Source organism: Muntiacus reevesi, chromosome 2 (assembly GCF_963930625.1).
Source record: "Muntiacus reevesi chromosome 2, mMunRee1.1, whole genome shotgun sequence".
Classification (NCBI taxonomy): domain Eukaryota; kingdom Metazoa; phylum Chordata; class Mammalia; order Artiodactyla; family Cervidae; genus Muntiacus; species Muntiacus reevesi.
The window spans coordinates 103,712,924-103,740,611 of NC_089250.1; the positions used below are offsets into that span (position 1 = coordinate 103,712,924).

Sequence of the window (27,688 nt, forward strand, 5' to 3'; positions counted from 1 at the left end):
TGAATATACAATAATATCTGAAAACAAAACCAAAAGATGAATTGTCACCCCGGAGTATGCTAATGAACAGATTCATTCTTTTGAAAAATAAGTAACTACAGAGAGAGAATGTAAAAGATCCCATATGAACTGTAATACTAAGGATCAAATAGTAGATGAGGAAATTTCCTTACAAGTATTTAAGCTACAAAAATGAAAAAGAAATGTCAGGATTAAAGAGTAGCATCATTTTGCAACCCCTAATACATTAACTAGTATAGGCACTGATCATCATGACTGCTAATGTCACAAAGGACAGTCTCCTAAATAATACATCAAGGTTTTTATAACACATAATACATAACATAAATTTCTTTCAACTCAAGAGATCTACAAACTGAACCACCCATTTCACTTAGTTTCTAAATTAGGGGCCAGCAAACTTTTTCTGTAAAGGGGCAGATAGTAAATATTTTAGGTTTGTTGGCCACAGGGGCTCTGCCATAACTACTCAACTCTGCCTCTGCCAGTTTTAGCTAGAAAGTGGAGGGCTGCTCAGTGGTAAAGAATCTACCTGCCAATGCAGGAGACACAGGAGACGTGGGTTTGATCCCTGGGTTGGGAAGATTCCCTAGAAAAGGAAATGGTAATCCACTCCAGTATTCTTGCCTGGAAAAACCCATGGACAGAGAAGCCTGGTGGGCTCCAGTCCATTGGGTGGCACAGAGTTGGACATGACTTAGTGTCTGAGCATGCACACATAACAATGGAAAATAGGTAAATGAGCAGGCACTGACTTTATGTGATGGGAAGAACTCAAATCATGAAATGTAGTTTGCTGCATAGTTATCTCTGCCCTATATGATACAGGAGAGAAATTGATGACCCCTAATGATAAATTAACTCTCCCCAGAATGAAAGTTAATCTGGTAGCTATTCAATCCTCAAATCTAACTCATCAGAACAGTAAACATCATTTTTCAAGCTGACCATTCCTTAACTAATTTTGCTAATTTGAAATGTGTGATAAGCATAATCTGTTTTGATGACTATAAGTCCAAAAGTTTATGATTTTTAAAACTGTGATAAAAAAGATCTGTGAATGTTAGGAAGCTACTGATAACTCCTATTTATTATTGAGTTAAGTTGAAATATATAGGGGTGTGTGTGTGTATTTATTTACAAAAGTAATTCAGAAGGTTGGACTTTTTACCTTATCAGAAAACCAAATGAGTCTGGAATCTTCGTAATACCTAAACATGCCATATTTAGGATCCAATAATTCCCTCATGATAAGCAAGAAAAATTCCTTGCGTACCCCTCCTGCATCAACAGCATCTTCTCCAACAAATATAACCTAAAAGAGGATAATGCAAACACTGAGTGTAAAGAAATGAAAGTATACTCTGGAGACTCTATAACACATTATTTATTATGAATAAATGTTCATCAATTAATAGCTATAATTTTGTTTAAGTATATTTTTATTAAGATTCAAAGATACTAAAAATAAACAGGAAAACTTTAAACATATTTTCTGAATAAAGTTCCAATTATACAACAGAAAATGTTAAATTACCTTGAGTGGCTTTTTGTAGTCTATATTTTTTGTTTTCCTAAGGACTTCCATTGCATCTCCTACAATATTTTCCCTACGTACCACTAGAATTAAGCAAGGATTCACAGATTCAATCACTGGGAGAAAAAGAGAGGAGACATTCTGTCTGTGGGCCTGGTCAATAGCCATCTAGAAAACAAAAGATTAAAAATTTAATAACAACGCTATGAAGAAGCTATTATGACTGGATAAGCTAACCTCTACTTATTTATAGATATCTACAGCCCATAGGATTGTGAAGAGTTGGACACACACAACTAAGCGACTGAACAATAAAAACAAAATCCTGTATTACTGAATTCACTTAGCACCTAACACAGTATTTAGCAAAGCATCAGAGCTTAATCAACTATATTCTGAGAAATAAAGTGTCCTTTTGAAATTTTTATAGTAATGTATAGTTGATGATACCATTAAATAAGCATGGAACTATAATAATAATGATAAATCTGAACACTGTTGTCTCTCAAAAAATAACTAGGATAGAGAGTGTGGAGAAAAAGAAAATAGCATTAAAACATACTTTTCCATAGAATAAGAAGCAGCCTGGTCAACTAAAAGGTTTACAGGAAGTCATCTAGTAGACTGATCACCATGTTGTTGTTATTAGTCACTAAATTATGTCCATGACTCTTCTGCAACCCCATGGACTACAGCCCACCCGGTTCCTCTGTGCATGGGATTCCCCAGGCAAGAAAACCGCAGTGGGTTGCCATTTCCTTTTCTAAGGCATCTTCCCGACCCAGGACCCTGCGTAGCAGGTGGATTCTTTACTGCTGAGTCACCAGGGAAGCTCAAAGTGATCACCTTTTGTGCTCACACTCCAAACATTTGGCTTTTACCATTTAAAGCTTTTATTTTTTTTCCCTTGTGATTTTCTATGTGTTCTTGTTCTAAAATGAAATATCTTACATTGAAAGCACCAATTGTTTTAACAAAGACTGCTAAAAAAAACTAGCAATCCAATTGTTAGTATAGAACCTTGCAAAAATACTTATTTCTTCCATTGAAAATAGAAGTAAGTGCAGCTCTAAAATTCCTCCTTGTATTACTTACTGTTTAAAAATATGGAAGAATTTAGAATATCAAATGCATTTATTTTAAAGGAATAGAAACTGCTAACAAAACTGGAACAGGAGTAATTTTTAAAAGCATTTTTAGAATATTAAGTACCCAATGTCTCATCTCATCCTTTCTTAGTCCTCAGCCTCTATAGTCTGATATTCTATATCAGAGGAAAAAACTAAAACCTTTTTAAATTACAGGTTCAAAAGGTAAAGTAAACTTATTGTATTCCTTTATATTCACAATGTCAACTAGTTTTTAAAATTCTCAGGAAAGAAAAGTACTCAACATAAGTGGGGGGAGGAAAAGAGCAAAGAGGAGGAGACAACCAACCTCAAGAAAACACCTTATTATTACTAAAACATTCTTCACAGAAATTTCATACCCTCCTCCCAACATGTGATCAAATGCCTCCTACTTTAACATCATCTCATCTCTACTCACTTTCATCTTCTACTAAGTACCTAAGTAGGGAATATATAATACAGCAAGATTTTAAACAAACCAATAGTTTATCAAGGAAACAAATCAAACTGTTTATAAAGGCTACATATTTCTGTAATGAAAAATTATACCATTTTAAAATATAAAATGATAAAAATCTAAATTCTATTTCCTTATACCCTATATATATTATTCTATTTCCTTTTACATATATTTAAGTATCCTTTATAAGAAGGCACAATTTACATCCAACAGTCTTATAGGTACTAAAGATACCTTGGTAAAAGTACCTTTGCAAAAGACAGACTAAAAAGGTACAAAGTAACCCCAAAGACATTTCAAATATTTACTTTAAGAAAACACTGCAGAAACAATTCAAAAACTACTCTCAAGTTAAACTAGTACTATACAACATTTTACCTGCATCTGTAAGACTGCATCTGTTTGTAACAGAGTAGTTTTTGCTTGGGCGTCAAATACAAATGGATATGTGCAGATTGTAACAGGGATATCTGCCAACTGGAAATAAAAAATTAGCTTATTAGTACAAACTGGTTTGTGACATATTTCTTGTAGGTACTGTCATTTCTTATGTAAAGTTGATCATATTCTTGGTTTATTTGCTTTGGGTCATTCAGGAATTATACTGATAATTAGATGAAGCACTGGAACAAAGAACCCTAATTCCCAATTTGGGGAGAGAACTGTATACTTAGGAACCCATAAAATTGTAAATTACAGATATCTTTTGCTTAACCTATATTAAACTCGAAGTTTCAGTGAACTAGATTGGAAATTTATTCTAAATTTGGGGATCCTCTGTTAAATACAGTACCCAGTTCTTACATGTTAGGGCTACCCTAGCAACTGAGGCCAATGATAAGCAATCTACTTATTCATTCAACAGATATTTACTGCATGCCGTAGGGTGCCAACATTATTGTGAGCCCCAAAATTTGTTCATTCAACATACAAAATAAGCACGATTACAACTATTATTTTCTGTGAACCTACAAAGCTGATCAATAATAGTTGATCTTTTATTATCATTATCAGATATTAGTCACCTTATCGATAATTATTTATCCTAGCAGATGAAGTAGTGATTGACTGCCAAGTTTTTAATAGGCCAGAAAAATACAAAGAGCTATGAACCCAGTCACAGATCAGCTAGAGGATGTATTTCTACTGTGTATCCAACAAAGCAAAATTTTTGTGCTAGTTCTGACACAGAGCCCCTTCTCCTTGTAAGGCTTCCAGTAAAGACTTAATATACCAAGAAGCAACTCTCTTATTTTTAAGTTCTTAGAAAGCTTTTTATGTTAAGTCTGAATCTGCATTTTTATATATCACTTTGTTTTGTATTTCAATCTTCTTTCTCCCCCTACAGGGAAGTTTATATGGTTTAGATACTTCATGCTGCCAGGTTCTCCCTAAGCTGTCTTTTTTCCACACTAAACATGCCCAGTCTTTCCAACCATCCTGAAAAATATGTTTCCAACTCTACTTCATCCCATTCCAACTTCATCCCAACTGCCATCTTTTAAATATATTTCAATCTGTCCAGGCCTCTTTTAACTATGGCCATCAAAAACAATGAAATAATTCAATAATGCCCTATCCATATAGAACACAAGATTATCAATTCGTTGTTCTCAACATGTAAGACAATATGCTGAGTTATATTAATCCTTAAGTAAGTTATCATTCTTGGCTATTTTTCATATGACAATTTTACCCTCCACCCTGTACTTGTGTCACTAACCAGCTATTGATGACTTTTCTAGTCTTTTTACTACTCTGAACCTAGAAGACTGAGACAATTTCTAAATTCGTCATCAGCCCCAGAACTCTCTGATTTCATAATTTTATATGTTGCTTCTATTTGAGGGTGAGGAAGCAAACAATGTTGGGCCTATAATTTAAAGCTAATTCTAAATATGTCATTGATTCAAGTGCTGGGAAAAAAAGCAAAGTAAACAATAAAACCTAACGTATTCTGTAACAGAAGTTTAATACAAAATTTCCAAGTGTTAAAAAAAGGTGGTTCAGGATTGTTGATTATGTAAGCCAAAATGCTAGAACTTTGAAAGTTTATTCAATTTTATGACCATGTTGAATTTCAATTATTAGTTTAAAAACTGAAGATAATTCTACTTCTCCAACATAAAATATTTTCTGCCCTCTGGGTAGGTAGGCATTTGTTAAATTTTACAAGTTTGCTTTTTCTTGTATTCTGAGGACACTATAAATTTTATACTGAAAGACATTAAAAGGATAGGAAATATTTTAAAACAAACATTGTTAAAAGGCATCATATAGGTGTAATGTTAACTAAAGAAAGGGTCTAATTTTCTTCAGAAAATTCCTCTGAAATGTTATATAGGGCAAGTTCTATATACTCATTCATATATATATATATATAAAATATATATATGTTTTACAGTCACAAAAAAGAGGAAGCTTGGGATCTCCAATCACTTAAGACAACACAGAGTATATCTTACTCTGAACAGGAGACTTTATTACACCAAACTTACCTCAGTTAATCCATGGTTGACATCCTAAGACGGCAGTGCAGAATGTAACAGTAATGAGGAAAGAGCAATGTTAGTGTCCAAATTTAACCATTTCTATTCAAAGTAGCATTTCATTTATTCTGCTACAGTAGAATACTGAATTAATGAAGTAGACCAAAATACATCTACAACAAAACTTACCCTTTCTACATATACCTTATATATCTATAAGTGTAGTAAGAGCTTTCTTTCAGATATCTTGTGATCAGAAAATCATTGAGGCTTGAACATAATGAAATTTGGTTTCAGCAAGTAACTACGTCATATGCAGAATTTAAGCAGAACAGAAAAACTACTCTTACAACTAATTTGGTCTTGAAATAATTTTATGGCCCAATTTCTCCACTTGGAAAATGGGAGAAAACATTCCTCAAAGACTTGGCTAATCTTGACAAACTGTTTATTTTTTTAATTTTTTTATTTTTCAGTGGGTTTTGTCATACATTGATATGAATCAGCCATAGAGTGACAAAATATTTAAAAAGTGTTTAGTAGATTAAAGAGCTACATGGAGAAAATAAGCCATAAGTTGTTGTTATTCATCAAAAATAACCAGTGAAATGCAGGTATCTAAATACTAAGGATTCTTTAACATTAAATTAGCTTAAAATAGGAAGTACAAGACAGGGCATAGGGGTTGTTAAGTAGAAACAAGAAATGAAGAGACAGAGATATTCATGAAGGACATAATAACGAAAATTATAATGAAAGCTTACCACTGCATTGAACAGAAATGTACAACACTTTCTTGAAAAAAGCTTTCATGTATGTTTAGAGTGCAGACTCAAATAAAGGGTTAAAATCTCCAAAAGTATGTTACTAAATTTGCAGATGGTACCTTGTACAGTGAGGAGTTAATCTTACCCAAAGAGATCATCTCCCAGTAGTTTGATTTTGCCCTGGAAGACAATCTATAGGACTTTGGGATTTCATACCTCAACAGGAGTATCATTGTTTGCCTGGAGACTCTGGGATACGTGGTTATCAGTTCTTACTACAAAAGGGTTGGCAAGTAAAGGCCAGCCATATAGGCAGTACGTGATGGAGCCTCAGTAAAAACTCTGGGCACCAAGGCTCTAGTGAGCTGCCTTGATTGACAATACTCTGAGTATTGACACAAACAGATGCTAGGAAAGTAACTTGTCCATGACACCTCAGGGAGAGGAAGACAAAAGTTCAGTCTTTGGTACCTTTTCCAGACTCTACCCTATGCACTTTTCCCCCTGGCTGATTTTAATCTGAATTCTTTCCTTATAATAAACTGTAAATGTCAATGTAATACTTTTCAATTAGTTCTGTGAATTTCGTAGCAAATTACTGAACCTGAGAATGGTTCCAGGAATCTTCCAACCTCGCAATTGGTATCAGAAGTGAAGGCAGTCTTTGTGAACTGTTCTAACTCTGCAGTTGGCTAGATTCTTGCATATGCCTCAAGGGGTATCACTGGAAACTTTAATATATTAGCAAACATTTAGGGTTTATTCACTATATTGTGCCAAATAAAGCCAAGACAATATAAGCACAAGGAAGTACGACTTTAACTTCCTATTCTGAGAAAGATAAATATTTACAATTGTTTAATTAAAAAACTCTGAGTACCAAATTACACTACATATGCATCCCAATGGCAGTGCTAGCAGTACATTATAGAAGCTGTCCTGCAGAAAAAGCCATTTAGATTACACTCAGTTTAATTTAGAGCAACTTAACAGGAACACCTGAAATACTTGTATAGTACTAAACATATCTTGTGGGATGTTTTTAAAGTCCTACTACAACTAAGAAAGTGTGAATAAGAAACCTTTCAACATTTTTCTGACTACCTATGGCCAATTTGATAACTATGTTTCATACCTGGTATCATGGAAGATGGATTTTACTATTAATAATGAAACACTAACCTATATGTACTTTGTTGCTACATGTAAATAGAGAGAGATGCGAGGCATATCATTTTGCATTGGGAAGACTGTCAGAATTTACAGTGCAACTAAACCATAAGTCTGATTTAGAGAGAGATGTAAGCTAGAAGAAATATGAAAAAATAATGGGACGTGGATAACTTGGGAAAAGAGAGATTACAAGATACCAAGCAAAATGATTTACCTAGGGAAGAAGCATCAAAGGAAAAACCAGATTAAGATCACCATTAGAAATTTCAATTTAAGTGTTAAGAAACCTAAGACGAAAGCTTAAACATTGAAAACAAAGTAAACAGGTAAAAAAGCAAGGGTAAACTCCTCTGGGAAATATCATATTAGTTTCAAGTCTAACTGAGCCACAGTAGCATTTCCAAGGGAAATTTAAAAGAAAAAGTAAGTGGTGGTGGCGGCGGGGTGGGGCAGTGGGGCAGTATGGGGACAAGATACTAGCAAAATACGTGTGGTCAACTAAAGGTCCACTGCTGAAAATCCACTGTATCATTTAATCCGCAGTCTACTCTTGGCTCCAAATCCACATACCCAAGCACTATCTTTTGGCTGTTTGTAGACTGGGGCCCATGAAATTAGGTCAAGGTATGCCTAATTTTATTTACCCAATGTCCTAGAAACCAGAGTGAGAAAGGCCTGAAAGAATGTTCAAAAGTCAGGGTCTCACTGTCTGAAGCAAACTTCACTAAGAGTGCTTTAAACATCAACAGTGAATGATAATTTACTTAGTTTTAGACAAAAAAAGATGCAATCCCTTGGCACGTTTTAGTTTCAACATATTACTTATGAGAAAACACTGTATCATTGCTGGTGACATCATTATTTAAGGGTGTAACACAGAATTACTCTAAGAATAAACAGAGGATACCGAAGTTACTGAAGTAATTCAGATAAATATAAGGTGTTGGTGACTAAACAGAAATATAAAAGATACTCCTAAAACATGAAGAAAATGAAAAATATACAAATATACAAATATAACTTGGTAATCCAAGGCATAAGAAATCAGTCCAAGAATCCACAAAATATTAATGCCATTAAAGATGACAAAGGGGCTTAAAAAGCAAGTGAGAACATTCTGGGAAATATTACAGCTACAAGGTTTATAATGAAAGTATTAAATGCATCACAAATATTAAAGTATGCAAATGTACTTTACTTTCTTCATTTCATTAAATGAGGAAGAAGCTCAAACCCAGGAAGTACCAGCTGGTCTTCCCAGCTGTTACATCAGTCTATCTTCCTGGTTTGCTGGTGAGCATGTCATGTCATTAGCTCAACATTGTCCACAGTTAAAGTATAAAACCTTAACTCCACAAAACAAACACAGTAATGACTTATAAACATTGCAAAATTAATACTGAAATAAACGTTATGACTTAAAAATATATGAAGTATAATATCAAAGACTAAAAATTTCACCAATTTATCAAATGTATTTAATTAGTACTTACTTGTATCTGACATAGGCATACACAGTTCTTGAAATAAATGAATATACACTTTAAAAAGTGCTTAATTTGATTCAATTATAACAGGCAAAGACTCAGCACAGACCTGTCTATACATTCATCAATTTTTGCTAGATATATATTGATATTGTAGAGTAACAAAAAGGATAAGAAAGGGAAGGAAAAGCAGCAAAAAGGTTAGTTGTAACCACTAAAGTAATTTTGTCTTTTGACTATGCCTCACAGCTTGCGGGAACCTAGCTCCCTGATCAGGGATCGAACCCGGCCCTTGGCAGTGAAAACCAGAACTACTGGACCACTAGGGAATTCCTCACTAAAGTATTTTTAGAAAAAATTTTAGAGCAAAATTAAAAGAAGTAAGCAAATAAACTAAGAATAATATCTAGAAAGTGGGGGAAAAAAACATCAAATAGTAGAAAATAAAGAGAAAGCTCACATACCCTTGCCATGAAAACTATTTACTGTAGAGGGAGAAAAACAGATAAAAAGCAAAAGGGATCCAACTGAAAAAAGTTTCATATCCTAATATCAGAGTCTGCAAAAACAAAACAGAAAAGCTTATATAGTAATAGTAAGTGGCAGGAGTAGGAGGATCAAGTAAAAACTTCACGGAAACGTATAGAGGGAAACAGATGAAAAAGGATGGGAAAATAGGAGAGGATGAGGTGAAAAGTTAGTCTCAGCCATACAAAAGGACATTATAAGGGGTGCAAAAAATTCACAGAATTAGTTTTTAATATTTAGAGACAAGGAAAGCATATACCTGATGCATTCTTAGAAGTATACACCTAATGGATTTTTTTTCCTTCTCGTTCTATTGAATTATAAATGACATACAGCCCTCTGTTTAAGGTTTATAAACCTGGTGGATTCTTAAATACTTGACTGGGAAAGAAAATCTGAGAAAAAAAAAAATCTCAACAGACTATAGCATAAACAGAAATATAATAAAGGTGAAATAATCTCCTTGCAGTGTTTAGAACAAGGTGAAGTTTCACATACATATGTGCATATATTTTGTCTCCCTGGTGGCTCAGACGATAAGGAAACTGTTTGCAATGAACGAGACCTGGGTTCAATCTCTGGGTTGGGAATACCCCCTGGCGGAGGCCATGGCAACCAACTCCAGTATTCTTGCCTGGAGAATCCCAAGGACAGAGGAGCCTGAAGGGCTAGGGCTCATGGGGTTGCAAAGAGTCAGACACAACTGAGCAACTCAGCACAGCACAGTGTATATATTTACATGTAGATATAAAATACATGTATATATAAATAAAATTTATAGACATATTTTTTATAATTCATAGTAACTATGTTCTATCAAGGAATATTTTAAACTTTCACACCAAAGGAATGGAATTATTTCAAGATCGTAACTCTTATTCAATAATGTTATACATATGTATGTTGTATACATAAAGTACATATATATGTGTATATATCTGTTGGTTACATAAATACACATATACGTATCTATATCATCACAAAATAACTTGGATCTTTAGGACAGACTCTAAACTTTACAACTTTACTTACAAGGCCAATATGATGTTCAACCTAGTGTCAACACTAGTAATCCAAGTATGAATTTTACTAAACAGTCTCAGGGGAAAAAAGCCTTTAGCATTACATGTAAATGTCGAAGTGGTTTGAATTCTCCCACAGAATGCTCCTTCAGATATCATAATATAAATTAATAAACTACTTGAGTTAGTCAAAGACCTTCAAAGTAAATTGTCAGCCTTCTATTTCCAGAAGACCAGAAGAACCCAAATCATGGGTTCTAGATTCTGATTTCAAAGATGTGATATTAAATTCACTGTGCCAATTAAAGAACAAGTTTCCACTGCCACAACCACATATTCAATACCAGTCTGTCTATAAATGGAGAAAAAGGAAAATCATGTGGTTGAAAGAGCAGAGTAACATAAGGCAATTCTCAAGTACAGCAACTTGGAAAATCTTGAAATAAGATGGTCTTCTACTGTCTCCCTCTTACCAGAAAACAGTGGCACTGAAAGAGTTAATAAGGAAATTCAATTTGATATCATCACAGCTATACACAAAGAGAAGTTTGGATATAAGCCTGCAAGGTTTAAAAGCAAACATTCAAACCACAGCTTTATCACAAAGCACAAGATTATTGTTACCTTAAGAGTTCTATTAGACTGCCATTTTCTCTTAACCTGATCAGAATTGTTTTATAACCTACATACTAGGTAAAAATTCAGATGTCAAAGGACATCAGATCTAATTCATGGTGACCCAAGGGAATATAACTCTTCAGGAGAGAGTGAAATGCTTAGGGAAATAAGTCAGACAGAAATACAGATACTATAAGTTACATGTGGAATTTAAAATATAGTACAACTGAATCTATGTACAAAACGGAAACAGGCTCACATAGAAAACAACTTATAGTTACCAAGGGGGGGAGGAGGAGGAACAAATGGAGCAGGGCATTACAGTAAACTACTGTACATAAAACAGAGAAGCAACAAGGATTTATTGTATACCACAAGGAATTAGATTTAATAAAAAAGAAAAACACTAAAAAAATGCTGAGGTGATACAGGAACCTAAGTGCTCTTATGTTAACACTCCTTTCTTATAATCAGGTTGTGAGCGGAGATTCCTGATCAAGACAACATAATCATCCTTCATACTAAATGACCTCATTTTAAAATTTGTAGTGTTATAATTAATTTACAAAGTTGTTACGGCTTTAGAATTCTTTTAAAAGCTAAGAACCAGGAGTTGAGAGCTAGTTCAGTATTTGTATACATTTAAATAAGATGGTCATAAACGGGGTAAGTGAACATTAAGCTTCTTAAAGGAATTGTTTTATTTATTTTTAAACTTTTTTATTTTTTTTAATTTTATTTTATTAGTTGGAGGCTAATGACCTCACAACATTTCAGTGGGTTTTGTCATATATTGACATGAATCAGCCATAGAGTTACACACATTCACCATCCCGATCCCCACTCCCACCTCTGTCTCCACCCAACTCCTCTGGGTCCTCCCAGTGCCCCAGGCCCGAGCACTTGTCTCATGCATCTCACCTGGGCTAGTGATCTCTTTCACCATAGATAATATACATGCTGTTCTTTCGAAACATCCCACCCTCACCTTCTCCCACAGAGTTCAAAAGTCTGTTCTGTACTTCTGTGTCTCTTTTTCTGTTTTGCATATAGGGTTATCGTTACCATCTTTCTAAATTCCATATATATGTGTTAGTATGCTGTAATGTTCTTTATCTTTCTGGCTTACTTCACTCTGTATAATGGGCACCAGTTTCATCCATCTCATTAGAACTGATTCAAATGAATTCTTTTTAACGGCTGAGTAATATTCCATGGTGTATATGTACCACAGCTTCCTTATCCATTCGTCTGCTGATGGGCATCTAGGTTGCTTCCATGTCCTGGCTATTATAAACAGTGCTGTGATGAACACTGGGGTGCACATGTCTCTTTCAGCTCTGGTTTCCTTGGTGTGTATGCCCAGAAGTGGTATTGCTGGGTCATATGGCAGTTCTATTTCCAGTTTTTTAAGAAATCTCCACACTGTTCTCCATAGTGGCTGTACTAGTTTGCATTCCCACCAACAGTGTAAGAGGGTTCCCTTTTCTCCACACCCTCTCCAGCATTTATTGCTTGTAGACTTTTGGATAGCAGCCATCCTGACTGGCGTGTAATGGTACCTCATTGTGATTTTGATTTGCATCTCTCTAATAATGAGTGATGTTGAGCATCTTTTCATGTGTTTGTTAGCCATCTGTATGTCTTCTCTGGAGAAATGTCTGTTTAGTTCTTTGGCCCATTTTTTGATTGGGTCATTTATTTTTCTGGAATTGAGCTGCAGGAGTTGCTTGTATATTTTTGAGATTAATCCTTTGTCTGTTTCTTCATTTGCTATTATTTTCTCCCAATCTGAGGCTGTCTTTTCACCTTACTTATAGTTTCCTTTGTAGTGCAGAAGCTTTTAAGTTTCATTAGGTCCCATTTGTTTAGTTTTGCTTTTATTTCCAATATTCTGGGAGGTGGGTCATAGAGGATCTTGCTGAGATTTATGTCGGAGAGTGTTTTGCCTATGTTCTCCTCTAGGAGTTTTATAGTTTCTGGTCTTACATTTAGATCTTTAATCCATTTTGAGTTTATTTTTGTGTATGGTGTTAGAAAGTGTTCTAGTTTCATTCTTTTACAAGTGGTTGACCAGTTTTCCCAGCACCACTTGTTAAAGAGGTTGTCTTTTTTCCATTGTATATCCTTGCCTCCTTTGTCAAAGACAAGGTGTCCATAGGTTCGTGGATTTATCTCTGGGCTTTCTATTCTGTTCCATTGATCTATATTTCTGTCTTTGTGCCAGTACCATACTGTCTTGATGACTGTGGATTTGTAGTAGAGTCTGAAGTCAGGCAGGTTGATTCCTCTGGTTCCATTCTTCTTTCTCAAGATTACCTTGGCTATTCGAGGTTTTTTGTATTTCCATACAAATTGTGAAATTATTTGTTCTAGTTCTGTGAAAAATACCGTTGGTAGCTTGATAGGGATTGCATTGAATCTATAGATTGCTGTGGGTAGAATAGCCATTTTGACACTATTGATTCTTCCAATCCATGAACACGGTATGTTTCTCCATCTGTTTGTGTCCTCTTTGATTTCTTTCATCAGTGTTTTATAGTTTTCTATGTATAGGTCTTTTGTTTCTTTAGGCAGATATACTCCTAAGTATTTTATTCTTTTTGTTGCAATGGTGAATGGTATTGTTTCCTTAATTTCTCTTTGTTTTTTCATTGTTAGTATATAGGAATGCAAGGGATTTCTGTGTGTTAATTTTATATCCTGCAACTTTACTATATTCATTGATTAGCTCTAGTAATTTTCTGGAAGAGTCTTTAGGGTTTTCTATGTAGAGGATCATGTCATCTGCAAACAGCGAGAGTTTCACTTCTTCTTTTCCTATCTGGATTCCTTTTACTTCTTTTTCTGCTCTGATTGCTGTGGCCAAAACTTCCAACACTATGTTGAATAGTAGTGGTGAGAGTGGGCACCCTTGTCTTGTTCCTAATTTCAGGGGAAATGCTTTCAATTTTTCACCATTGAGGGTGATGCTTGCTGTGGGTTTGTCATATATGACTTTTATTATGTTGAGGTATATTCCTTCTATTCCTGCTTTCTGGAGAGTTTTAATCATAAATGAGTGCTGAATTTTGTCAAAGGCTTTCTCTGCATCTATTGAGATAATCATATGGTTTTTATCTTTCAATTTGTTAATGTGGTGTATTACATTGATTGATTTGCAGATATTAAAGAATCCTTGCATTCCTGGGATAAAGCCCACTTGGTCATGGTGTATGATTTTTTTAATATTCTGTTTGCTAGAATTTTGTTAAGGATTTTTGCATCTATGTTCATCAGTGATATTGGCCTGTAGTTTTCTTTTTTTGTGGCATCTTTGTCTGGTTTTGAAATTAGGGTGATGGTGGCCTCATAGAATGAGTTTGGAAGTTTACCTTCATCTGCAATTTTCTGGAAGAGTTTGAGTAAGACAGGTGTTAGCTCTTCTCTAAATTTTTGGTAGAATTCAGCTGTGAAGCCATCTGGTCCTGGGCTTTTGTTTGCTGGAAGATTTTTGATTACAGTTTCGATTTCCTTGCTTGTGATGGGTCTGTTAAGATCTTCTATTTCTTCCTGGTTCAGTTTTGGAAAGTTATACTTTTCTAAGAATTTGTCCATTTCATCCAAGTTGTCCATTTTATTGGCATAGAGCTGCTGGTAGTAGTCTCTTATGATCCTTTGTATTTCAGTGTTGTCTGTTGTGATCTCACCCTTTTCATTTCTAATTTTGTTAATTTGGTTCTTCTCTCTTTGTTTCTTAATGAGTCTTGCTAATGGTTTGTCAATTTTGTTTATTTTCTCAAAAAACCAGCTTTTAGCTTTGTTGATTTTTGCTATGGTCTCTTTAGTTTCTTTTGCATTTATTTCTGCCCTAATTTTTAAGATTTCTTTCCTTCTGCTAACCCTGGGGTTCTTCATTTCTTCCTTCTCTAATTGCTTTAGGTGTAGAGTTAGGTTATTTATTTGGCTTTTTTCTTGTTTCTTGATGTAAGCCTGTAATGCTATGAACCTTCCCCTTAGCACTGCTTTTACAGTGTCCCATAGGTTTTGGGTTGTTGTGTTTTCATTTTCATTCATTTCTATACATATTTTGATTTCTTTTTTGATTTCTTCTATGATTTGTTGGTTATTCAGAAGCGTGTTATTTAGCCTCCATATGTTTGAATTTTAACAATTTTTTTCCAGTAATTGCGATCTAATCTTACTGCACTGTGGTCAGAAAAGATGACTGGAATGATTTCAATTTTTTTGAATTTTCCAAGACCAGATTTATGGCCCAGGATGTGATCTATTCTAGAGAAGGTTCCGTGTGCACTTGAGAAAAAGGTGAAGTTGATTGTTTTGGGGTGAAATGTCCTATAGATATCAATTAGGTCTAGCTGGTCCACTGTATCATTTAAGGTTTGTGTTTCCTTGTTGATTTTCTGTTTAGTTGATCTATCCATAGTCGTGAGTGGGGTATTAAAGTCTCCCACTATTATTATGTTACTATTAATTTCCTCTTTCATACTCGTTAGCGTTTGCCGTACATATTGCAGTGCTCCTATGTTGGGTGCATATATATTTATAATTGTTTTATCTTCTTCTTGGATTGATCCTTTGATCATTATGTAGTGTCCTTCTTTGTCTCTTTTCACATCCTTTATTTGAAAGTCTATTTTATCTGATATGAGTATTGCGACTCCTGCTTTCTTTTGGTCTCCGTTTGCGTGAAATATTTTTTTCCAGGCCTTCACTTTTAGTCTGTATGTGTCTCTTGTTTTAAAGGAATTGTTTTATTTTAAAAGAAGTCTATGTATTAATGCAGTCTCAAAAACACTGCTCAAAGACCGAGGTTACCGAGGTGGTATGTCAGAGTTTACATGCAAAGTCTTAGAATAAAAAAATGCATTGTCTGAGTCATCAATGCTCCTCAATGGTAAATAATTTTAATTCCTTTTACAATAAATATTTATTAAGTCTGAAATCTGCATTCACTCAAAGATGAAATATGAGACTTCAAACAAGTCTTGCAGAGGGAAAATTAATAACCTCAAGAAATATGTTTTCTCTCCTGTCTTAGGAGTTCTCTAGAGGAAGACTGTGAAAAGCTTTACCTAGATGAGAGATTTAGTTAAAACAGGGAAGGAAAAAGGAAATGTTTATTCAAAGCTTTCCAGAAGACAAGGATTTTCTTTCTCACAACACTGCTGACCCTTGACTCCAGCTATAGCTCTACTTTTCTTACCCCCTCCTCTCAAGTGCAGAACTCTGTGAAAGTACTGCCTATGTATGAAGGCCGTTCCCTATTCCTCACCCCTAAATTTCTCTTAAGCATAACTTACCCTAGACTGGCATCATCAAGATTACCAGTGACCTTCGTGAAACCAAATTCACTGCTCAATTCCATGGTTTTGTCCTGTTTCTCAACAGCATTCAATACAGATTTCTCCTTCCCTTTTTTAGTTTCCACAACACTACTCTAGTTTTCCTTCTACCTTTCATCTCATTTGTTGATTTCTCTCCTTTCCTCATTTCATATCCATCAATTATTCTTGTCCCTTTTACCTCCAAGAGGTACTCAAGACCATTTATTTCCTCCTTCCATTATACAACTACCAACCATGGCCAAATTCATCATTTTCTTTCCCCTAACCTACTACAACTATCTTCTAACTGGTCTCCCTTTAACTTTTTGTTCCATCCCCCTCATTCCAACCTCCACACAGCTGATAGGATAGTTATTTCAGAATATAAATTGCACTGTACAATATTCACCTTAGGTTCACCAGCACCCAACAGTTAACCATAACACTTCAGATTAAAACCGTATTTCTGATCTTAATCTACTAAACCTTCCGTAATCTGGCACCTGCCCATTTCTCTGATTGTTTCTCAGAACTCTCCCCATTCCCTTATTTTTAGCTGTGTGTGTGCTCAGTCTGTTAGTTATGTACAACATTTTGCAACCCCAGAGACTGTAGTCCACCAGACTCCTCTGTCCATGGGATTTCCCAGCCAAGAACACTGGAGTGGGCTACCATTTCTTACTCCTGGGGATCTTCCCAACCCTAGGATCAAACTGGTGTCTCCTGTGTCTCTTGCATTAGTATAAGTGGATTCCTTACCACTGAGCCACCTTGGAAGCCCATTTTATATTCGCCTTTTTCTATCCTTAAAACATATCAAACTTGTTCTTGCCTAAGGTCTTTTACTAGATACTCATTTTTCCTGAAATTTTCCTTGCACTGATCTTACATGGCTGCTTTTTCTCATTTAGATTACAGATCATACTTCATTAGAAAAGACATTTCTGATTACCCATCTGCAAGAAACCATCCAGTCTTTATTACCTTATTTTCATCCTCTATATAGTGCACATTATTAGCTTTTTATGGCAGGGGAAGAAGGGTGCGCATTACTTGATTGCTATTCATCTTGCCTACTAGACTGTAAGTTTCATGAGAACAGGCCTTATCCATCTGCTTCAGCAATGTATTTCTAATACCTAAATAAGTGCTTGTTACATGTGTTTTCAGTTGCTCAGTCGTGTCTGACTTCGGCCTGTCAGACTCCTCTGTTCATGGAATTTTCCAGGTAAGAATCATGGATTGGGGGTATCATTTCTTACGCCAGGGGATCTTCCAACCCAGGGACTGAACCCTCGTCTCTCACATCTCCTGCACTGGTAGGTGAATTCTTTACCACTAGCACGACCTGGGAAGCCTGTCTGTTACACAATAGATTCTTACTAAGAATTTGCTGAATGAGCAAACGGGTAGAGGTAAATCTGTAGGATGGTTGTAAACCTGACTGAGTCTCCTAGTGATTCTGGGGAAAATAATCAACAAGTCTGTCCCAATGAAGATCTACGTACCTAGGGAAGTCTTTGCTATGTTCTAGAAAGTGTTCAAGATGTTCCGGAAGTCACCTTATTCCTATAGGGAAGAGTACCCTAAAAAGAGCACACAGTAAACTGCACTGCCATTCAAAAACTACTGTACTTTCTAAGGGACTACAAGACATGTATGAGACACTATAAAAAGTACAGGTGAATAAATTGACAGAGTGCCTGTTCACAAGGAGCATGCAGTTGGTACCTAGCAACCAATGAAAGGCCTTGCTAGAATTCAGTTCAGTTCAGTCACTCAGTCACATCTGACTCTTTGTGACCCATGGACTGCAGCACGCCAGGCTTCCCTGTTCATCACCAACTCCTGGAGTTTACTCAAACTCACATCCATTGAGTCAGTGATGCCATCCAACCATCTCAACTCTGTCGTCCCCCTCTCCTCTTGCTTTCAATCTTTCCCAGCATGAGGGTCTTTTCTGATGAGTCAGTTCTTCGAATCCGGTGGCCAAAGTATTGGAGCTTTAGCATCAGTCCTTCCAGTGAATATTCAAGACTGATTTCTTTTAGGATTGATTGTTTTGATCGCCCTGCAGTCCAAGCGACTCTCAAGAGTCTTCTCCAACACCACAGTTCAAAAGCAACAGTTCTTTGGTGCTCAGCCTTTTTTACGGTCCAACTCTCACATCTATACCTGACTACTGAAAAAAACCACAGCTTTGACTAGACGGACCTTTGTCGAACCTTTCCTTCTTGACCTGCATACAGATTTTGTAGGAGGTAGATATGGTGGTCTGCTATTCCCATCTCTTGAAGAATTTTCCACAGTTTGTTGTGAGCCACACTAAAGAGGCTCTTTAGTTCCTCTTAGCTTTCTGCCATAAGGGTGGTGTCATCTGCCTATCTGAGGTTACTGGTATTTCTCCCGACAATCTTGATTCCAATTTGTGCTTCATCCTGCCCGGCATTTCACATGATGTTCTCTGCATTTAAGTTAAATAGGCAGTGTGACAATATACAGCCTTGATGTACTCCTTTCTCAATTTGGAACCAGTCCATTATTCCATGTCTGATTTTAATTGTAGCTTCCTGACCTGCATACAGGTTTCACAGGAGGCAGGTAAGGTGGTCTGCTATTCCCATCTCTTGAAGAATTTTCCACAGTTTGTTGTGATACACACAGTCAAAAGGCTTTAGCACAGTCAATGAAACAGAAGTAATGTTTTTCTGGAATTTTATTGCTTTTTCAACATCACAACGGATGTTGGCAATTTGATCTCTGGTTCCTCTGCCTTTTCTAAATCCAGCTTGAACATCTGGAAGTTCTCAGTTCACATACTGTAAGCCTGGCTTGGAGAATTTTGAGCATTACTTTGCTAGTGTGTGAGATGAGTGTAACTGTGCGGTAGTTTGAACATTCTTTGGCATTGCCTTTCTTTGGGACTGGAATGAAAACTGACCTTTTCCACTCCAGTGGCCACTGCTGAGTTTTGGAAATTTGCTAGCATATTGAATGCAGCACTTTCACAGAACGATCTTTCAGGATTTGAAATAGCTCAACTGGAATTCAATCACCTCCACTAGCTTTGTTTGTAGTGATGCTTCCTAAGGCCCACTTGACTTCGTACTTCAGGATGTCTGGCTCTAGGTGAGGGATCACACCATTGTGGTTATCTGGGTCATGAAGATGACCTTTTTAGTATATTCTTCTGTGTATTCTTGCCACCTCTTCTTAACATCTTCTGCTTCTGTTAGGTTCATGCCATTTCTGTCCTTAATTGTGCCCATTTTTGCATGAAATGTTCCCTTGAAGAGATTTCTAGCCTTTCCCATTTTATTGTTTTCCTCTATTTCTCTGCACTGATCACTTAGGAAGACCTTCTTATCTCTCCCTGCTATTATTTGGAACTGTGCATTCAGATGTGCATATCTTTTCTTTTCTCCTTTACCTTCTCTTCTTTTTTCAGCTATTTGTAAGGCCTTCCCAGACTACCATTTTGCCTTTTTGCATTTCTTTTTCTTGGTGATGGTTCTGATCACTGCCTCCTGTATAATGTTATGTACATCCGTCCATAGTTCTTCAGGCATTCTATCAGATCTAATCCCTTGAATCTATTTGTCACTTCCATTGTATAATCATAAAGGATTTAATTTAGGTTATACCTGAATGGTCTAGTGGTTTTCCCTACTTTCTCTTATATAAGTCTGAATTTTGCAATAAGGAGTTCATGATCCGAGCCACAGTCAGCTCCCAGTCTTGTTTTTGCTGACTGTTTAGAGCGTCTCCATCTTCTACTGCAAAGAATATAATCAATCTGATTTCGGTAATGACCATCTGGTAATGTGTATGTGTATTCTCTTGTGCTGCTGGAAGAGGGCGTTTGCTATGACCAGTGCGTTTTCTCAGCAAAACACTATTAGCCTTTGTCCTGCTTCATTTTGTACTCGAAGCCCAAACTTGCCTGTTACTCCAGGTATCTCTTGACTTCCTACTTTTGCATTCCAGTCCCCTATGATGAAAAGGACATTTTTTTATTTGGTGTTATTTCTAGAAGGTCTTGTAGGTCTTCACAGAACTGTTCAACTTCAGCTTCTTCAGCATTAGCGGCTGTGGCATAGACTTGGATTACTGTGATCTTCAATGGTCTGCCTTGGAAACGAACAAAGATCATTCTGTCATTTTTGAGATTGCACCCAAGTACTGCATTTCGGACTCTTGTTGACTATGAGGGCTACTCCATTTCTTGGAAGGCATTCTCTCCCACAGTGGTAGATATAATGGTCATCTGAATTCAATTTGCCCATTCTGGTCCATTTTAGTTCACTGATTCTTAAAACATCGATGTTCATTCTGGCCATCTCCTGATTGACCACTTCCAATTTACCTTGACTCAAGGACCTAACATTCCAGATTCCTATGCGATATTGCTCTTTATAGCATCGGACTTTACTTCCATCACCAGTCACATCCACAACTGGGTGGTGTTTTTGCTTTGGCTCAGCCTCTTCATTCTTCCTGGAGTTATTTCTCCACTGTTCTCCAGTAGCATACTGGGCACCTACCAACCTGGGAAGTCCATCTTTCAGTGTTATATCCTTTTGCCTTTTCATATTGTTTATGGGGTTCTCAAGGTAAGAATACTTCTGGGCAGGGCCAAGCTCAGTGAATCTCTAATCCAATTTTCTGTAGATGGGTGAGGCTGTGTTCCCTCCCTCAGGCCAAATTATGGTAGGGGTAACTTCCTTCAAAAAAACTTACACCAGCATACCACAACTCCCAGGACTTATGTATTCAGGGCCCTACACCTCACGGCAGGCCGCTGTCGACCCACATCTCCACCGGAGACTCCCGGACAGTCACAGGCAAGTCTGGCTCAGTCTCTTGTGGGGTCACTGATCCTTTCTCCTTTCTAGAACTGCTACATGCATATTACTTCGAGTATCTGCTTCACAGATGAAAAAGTTGGCCTTAAGTATATTACAAAGGTTAGCAAATAAGAGTATTAAACCTGTTCTGTATCTAGCTGCTTATCCAGTTCTATACTGAAATTCCACATGACTAATTAAAGTTTTATAAGACTACATTATTATTTTTATGTTTTTTGGACCACACAGATCTTTGGAGATCTTAGTTTCCTGACCAGGAACTGAACCCACACACCCTGGGATGGAAATGTGGAGTCTTAACCACGGGATCACCAGGGAAGTCCCCATGCTATTATTTTAACAGAACATTTACGTGTCTAGTTATTAGAGACTTAGCCACATGGAAAGAAATATGTACACTTGTGGATATACAACAAAAAACTGAAATCAAATTGAATACATGAAAGAGGGGGTAAAAAAGAAAGAATGAATGGCTGCACAGCTCTCTTCTGGTAGTTTTGAGGCACTGACCTCAAAATTTTAATATACTCTTAGAATTCAAGTATCAGCACTCTAGTATTCTCAGCATTAGAGAATTAAGAGACAACCTCATAGAAAATAAATGAGACTTAAAACCTACGTCATATTTGCATTTTTCTGTAAAAAAGTGTAATCTATGTCTTTGGTTTGGCTTTATATAAAAGCTGAACACTTACTTATAAACACTGCATAATATATATATAGCTGCTCTATTACAGTATGTTTTTATTTAAAAAATGAGTTCTGGATAAAAGCTCTGCTATTTCAATAATATACAACTGTTCACTTTGTATTAGAACAAATGATACAAAAAAAAAGAAATCATAAAATGCAATAAGTAACATACCATTCCATAGGCCTGCTGCTGGACCCAGATGATATAATCATTCCGTATGTCTATCAATTCTTGTACTTCATGTATATAAAATTTATCATACTGAATAATCTGTCCAGATTTCTCATTTACCTACAAAAAAGTAAAAATGTAATTAACATTAAATTTAACCAGTACCTAAGAAAGAGCCTGAAAAGTATTTAAATAGAAAAAGGTTTGAGATTTCTTAGTTATTTTCTCTTCCTATAAAAAATAATTTACTGAGTGCCTACCATATGTAAAATGCTAGTTAAGTGCTATGAGAAATACAAAGATTTATAAGATGTGATATCTGTATTTAGTACATCAAAATCAAGTAAAAAATAAAATATTTATGTAACACCACATGAGATATACTATATATATATATATATATATATATATATTATACAAACTAGAAACTATAAAGTCTTCTTATTGAGAATGGAACTTAAATAATAGTAAGAATAGCTAAAGCTCCAAAATCTGAATGTAAACTCCCCCTTCATCTTTGGCTAACTCTTAAACCATGAAAGCATAAGTGAGACTTGGTGGGGGATATCCCAATGGAAAGCACCAACTGTCTGAGACTACTCAGAGCAGATCTCAAGACAAGACAAGACAAGATTTCCAGAGGAAAAAAGGCCCATTTAGTAATGCTAAAAGAATTCATTTATCAAGAAATCATGACAATCCCTGGGCGTCCCTGGTAGCTCAGTGGTAAAGAATTTGCCTGCCAGTGCAGGAGGCCCGGGTTTGAGCCCTGATCCGGGAAGATCCCACATGCCATGGAGCAACTAAGCCTGTGCACCACAACTGCTGGTGCTGTGCGCTAGAGCCTGCACGCTGCAACTACTGAAGCCCAAGTGCCTGGAGCCGATGCTTCACAGCAAGAAAAGCCATCGCAACGAAACTGAAGAGGAACCACCCGCCCCCCATCCCCGGCTTGCTGCAACTAGAGAAAGTCCACAAGCAACAACCCTCAGGTGAGTCAAAAATAAATAATTAATTAATAATAATAAAAACTCAATTCCAGATTAACTACAGATTAGACGAGCCTGGATCCCGAAACTAACAACCACACAAGAGGTATACAAATTTACAGGAATAAATTCAGCTTTTACTATTTTACATTTGTGAGACATATCCAAAATCAGATAAGTAAATAAAACAAAGGACACGAAAAAAAAGTCTAAGAGAAAAAGCAATCAACAGAGCCAGACTCAGAGATGACCTAGAGGCTGGAGTACGTAGAAAGGTGCTTTAGGAAGGTATTTTGAACTTATTGAAAATAAAAACAAAACCGATCAAAATTTGTGGAATGCTGGTAAAACAGAGCATAGAAGGAAACTGATAGCATTTAATGATCATGCTAAAATAAAAGGTCTAAAATCAATAGCCTAATAAGGTTCAGCTCAGGAATTCCCTGGTGGTCTAGTGGTTAGGACTTGGTGCTTTCACTGCCACAGACTGGGTTCAATCTCACCAACTGTGTCGTACTGTCACCAAAAAAAAAAAAATCTCAGCTTTAAGAACCTAGAAGATCAAATTAAGGATAATCAAGTAGAGGAAAAGAAAGATAAGAAATACAAAACACTATGGTTTTTAAATTTAATGTTATTAATATTTACATTTTTTCAAAAGAAAAGTCCAGGACAAGATGGCTTCACTGGTGAATTCTATCAAAAATGTAATAATACCAATCTTAAACTCAGAACACAGAGAAGAGGGATCATTTCTTAATTCATTTTATGATGCTAGGATAACCCTGATGCTAAGAAGCTGATGAGAAACAAAATTTAGCCAATCAACATCCCTAATGAACACAGACACAAAACTCTCAACAAAATATGAGCAAATTAAATCCAACAATATATATAAAATAATATAAAATGTCTAAGTGGAGTTCATCCCAGGAATACACTATTGATTCAACTAACACAAATGAATTTCACTACATTTCAGGGAAAAAAAAATAATAATAATTTGTTCATCTCAACAGATGCAGAAGAAAAGCATCTAACAAAGTTCAACGTCCTTTCATAATAACAACTCTCAGCAAACCAGGAATAGAAAGGAAGTTCTTGAAACAGATAAAGCTCACCTTAAAAACAAAATAAAAACTTTACAGCTAACATCATGCTTATGAGTAAAACATTAAAACTTTCTAAGATGAAGACTTAGCCAAGAATTGTCCACTGCAACCATTTATATTCAACATTGTACTGGGAAGTCTTAGCCAATTAAATAAGGAAAGAAAATATCATGACTGTGTACATAAAAAATGCAAATGAATCTAAGAGAGAACTATTAATTTACCAAGGTCACAGAGTACAAAGTGAAAATTCAACTGAATTTCTCCACACAAGCAACAAAACTAAATTTCTCCATACTACTAACAATCAAAAATAATTTTAATTATCATTTATAATAACATAAAAAACATTAAAAATAGAGTTGAGCAGTTATAAGAGAAACCACAAGTTCACAAAGTATAAAACATTACTATCGAAACCTCCACAGAAAAAGTTTACAATTCTTGCCGTACAGCTTAACTCTTTCTACTACTAAAAGAGAAAATAAACCCAGCAATTACACACAAAAACTCATTGGCTTTTCCTTCTCCAATATTTTTGTATTGTTGTTGTTGTTTAATCACTAAGTTGTGTCCAACTCTTTGGTGATCCCATGGACTGTAGTCTGCCAGACTCCTCTGTCCATGGGATTTCCCAGACAAGAATACTAGAGTGGGCTGTCATTTCCTTCTCCAGGGGATCTTCCAGACCCAGTGTCTCCTGCAAATCTTTACTACTGAGCCACCTAGGAAGTCCAATATTTATGTGCAGAAACTACTAAATATATACATTAACTATTACATTAGACTCTTTAAAAATTTAATGATACTGTTGAAAATGATCCACATCCTATTGACCTCTGATGTATTTTTCTTTATCTGAAATATTTATTTTAAAAGGTAAACTGCAGTTTCCCTCACCAGTAGCAACCAATGTTTATAGCTTTTATATCGTGCAGATATGACATTTTTGATAAGACATGCTATGTTAGAATGTGTGTGTATATATCCCCTCAGTTGTGTCCTACTCTTTGCAACTCATTAGACTGTAGCCTGCCAGAATCCTCTGTCCATGGAATTTTCCAGGCAAAAACACTGGAGTGGGTTGCCATTTCCTACTCCAGAGGATCTTCCCAACCCAGGGATCAAACCCATGTCTCTTGGGTCTCCTGCGTTGGTGGGTGGATTCTACACCACTGAGCTGCCTGAAAAGACCATCAAGTTAGAATAAAAACTAACAATTTAGAAATCAGGTTTCATTCAGAAACAGACAAATTTCAGTCAAACTTAAAACGTGGGGGGAAATGATGGTTAACAGTTAATTCAGTCACAATGATTTAATAACTAAAGACAAAACCAGTTGTTAGTCTTTTAAAAATAGAGAAATATTTAGGCAATGAATAGAAGACCGATCCAGAAGATCTGTATACAGATTTACACATAAAATCAAAGGTTTTAAAAACTATAAATAAAAATACATTTGTATGGAAGGTAACATTGACAAGGCATTATTTTCTTCAGGAAGTCTTTAATTCTTTTGCGTTATATGCCCTCCTATGTGTTTCCACAGTGCCCATCCTTTTGCTTAATCTACACTTACCATGTTATACCATAAACAACTATTGATTTGTATTATACAACTGGTCCACATTTATAATCTTAACAAGGGCAGAAATCACATCTTTTCCTTATAACTGCATCACTAAAGCTTATAACTGCACCAAATATGCACACAGTAGGCACTCAGTAAATGTTTGTAAAATGAATTTTAAAAATTACATGTCAGAAGTTCAAAACAACCTACACATTCAATACTGTTGTCTAAAATGTAAAAAACAGAAAATATATATATGTGATCATAACGCTTCATATATTCATTACAGTTTAGTACTCTCATTTATATACCTGAGTTCAGAGGTGGTACATGGTATGTAAACATATCCCTTATTTGTTTGGGTTTAAGGGTCCCTTGAAAAAAATTTTTTGATAATCACTGACTTAGAGGATTAGCATGATACGCAGCACTTAGGCTAGTCAGACCAAGCAAGTCTTTTCTTTTGGCATATTAGTATCTCTGTAATGTACTGTGTGAAAACTCAGAAACTACTAAACAACCCAATTTCTTGCCAGCAAATTCATTTATCTGGTAACACATTCATTCCTGACAGCAGGTACCAAAATCATCTTTCTTGCGATGCCATTTGGAGCACTGGGAGTGCTTTCTAACTCAAGAGCTTGCCAAAGGACATGACAGTAAGGGAGGAGCGAGTCCTTTACTTCTCCTGAAAAGATCAGGGGAAAAGAGACTAGTTCCACAGTTCTTAATCCTGTTCTAAATTTGGTTAGGAAGGAAACCCTTTTAGGAAACGTCTCCTAATTCTTAACTATGGAGCAGACAGAAGAAATATATACAGCTGTCAGACATAAGGTGTCTTCTTAAACACAAATCTTTGATAAGCAATTTAGGTTCCACTATAGATGAAAATAAATCATCCCTGACAATGATCTATGACAGGTTAGGACCAAGTAAAGTTTTCTCCAAAGTAAGAGGTAAAAGAAAGGTAAGTGACTGTCCTAAGAACTCTCACTAGAAACTAAGATACCATTACTACCTTACTTTTGAGTATGTAACAACTTCAAACAGGAACTCAATTTCCTCATGATCAAATAAACTGAGTTAAAAGCTGCAGTTTCCCATTCAAACGGTGGTGGTAACAAAATCTCTGCCTTATGAATGTATAGTATTTGTATATATATTCCATAATCTAAACAACACATCAATCCTGGGAAAGCAGGCCATTATTTCAATCCTTATTTTATAGATAACTATCTGCATATGCGATAAAGAAGACTTGTTCAAAATCACATCAGTAAGAAGCAGCATAGATGGAATTAGAATTAGTCTTTTTAACAATTCAATGCTATCTGCAATTATGGAAGTATAAGCCTCCAGATTTAGAGGCATAAAACAAAACCAACTCCCCTTCTGAACAAGTTATACTACCATACTGATACAGAAGTACATTAGAAACATCAGGGACTTTAGAAGTAGATTTGTATTTCAATTCTGCTACTTACTGGTTTATGACCTTTGATACTCAGATTAAGGGGCAAGATGTAACTATAAAAAGTTAAATGAGGAATTCATGTAAAGTGCTCACAGGAATTAATGTACAAGGGAGGTTTTTAATCTTGGCTACCTCATGTAGCTTTATCTAACTTTCTGAACTTATTTTCCTTTCCCTTTCAGCTAGCAATAATTTAGGATCCTAGTTCCAGCATGGCTCCATCAAAAAGGTCTCTGGACACAGAACCC

At 35.8% G+C, this 27,688-nt stretch overlaps 1 protein-coding gene across 5 annotated transcripts in view; it reads right to left on the reverse strand.

Moving 5' to 3' along the window:
- HERC4 (HECT and RLD domain containing E3 ubiquitin protein ligase 4) overlaps positions 1-27,688 on the reverse strand; it is a 132,498-nt gene that overhangs the window by 21,281 nt on the left and 83,529 nt on the right. For 3 of the 5 annotated variants that reach the window (XM_065922429.1, XM_065922431.1, XM_065922432.1), the window contains exons 15-19: positions 22,293-22,412; positions 5,647-5,670; positions 3,527-3,625; positions 1,559-1,726; positions 1,193-1,336 (exon numbers count right to left, since the gene is read on the reverse strand). In XM_065922429.1, the coding sequence (XP_065778501.1) occupies positions 1,193-1,336; positions 1,559-1,726; positions 3,527-3,625; positions 5,647-5,670; positions 22,293-22,412 (555 nt within the window). Of the gene's footprint in view, positions 1-1,192; positions 1,337-1,558; positions 1,727-3,526; positions 3,626-5,646; positions 5,671-22,292; positions 22,413-27,688 lie in introns of those variants that run through there. The other 2 variants (XM_065922430.1, XM_065922433.1) reach the window with 2 other exon arrangements.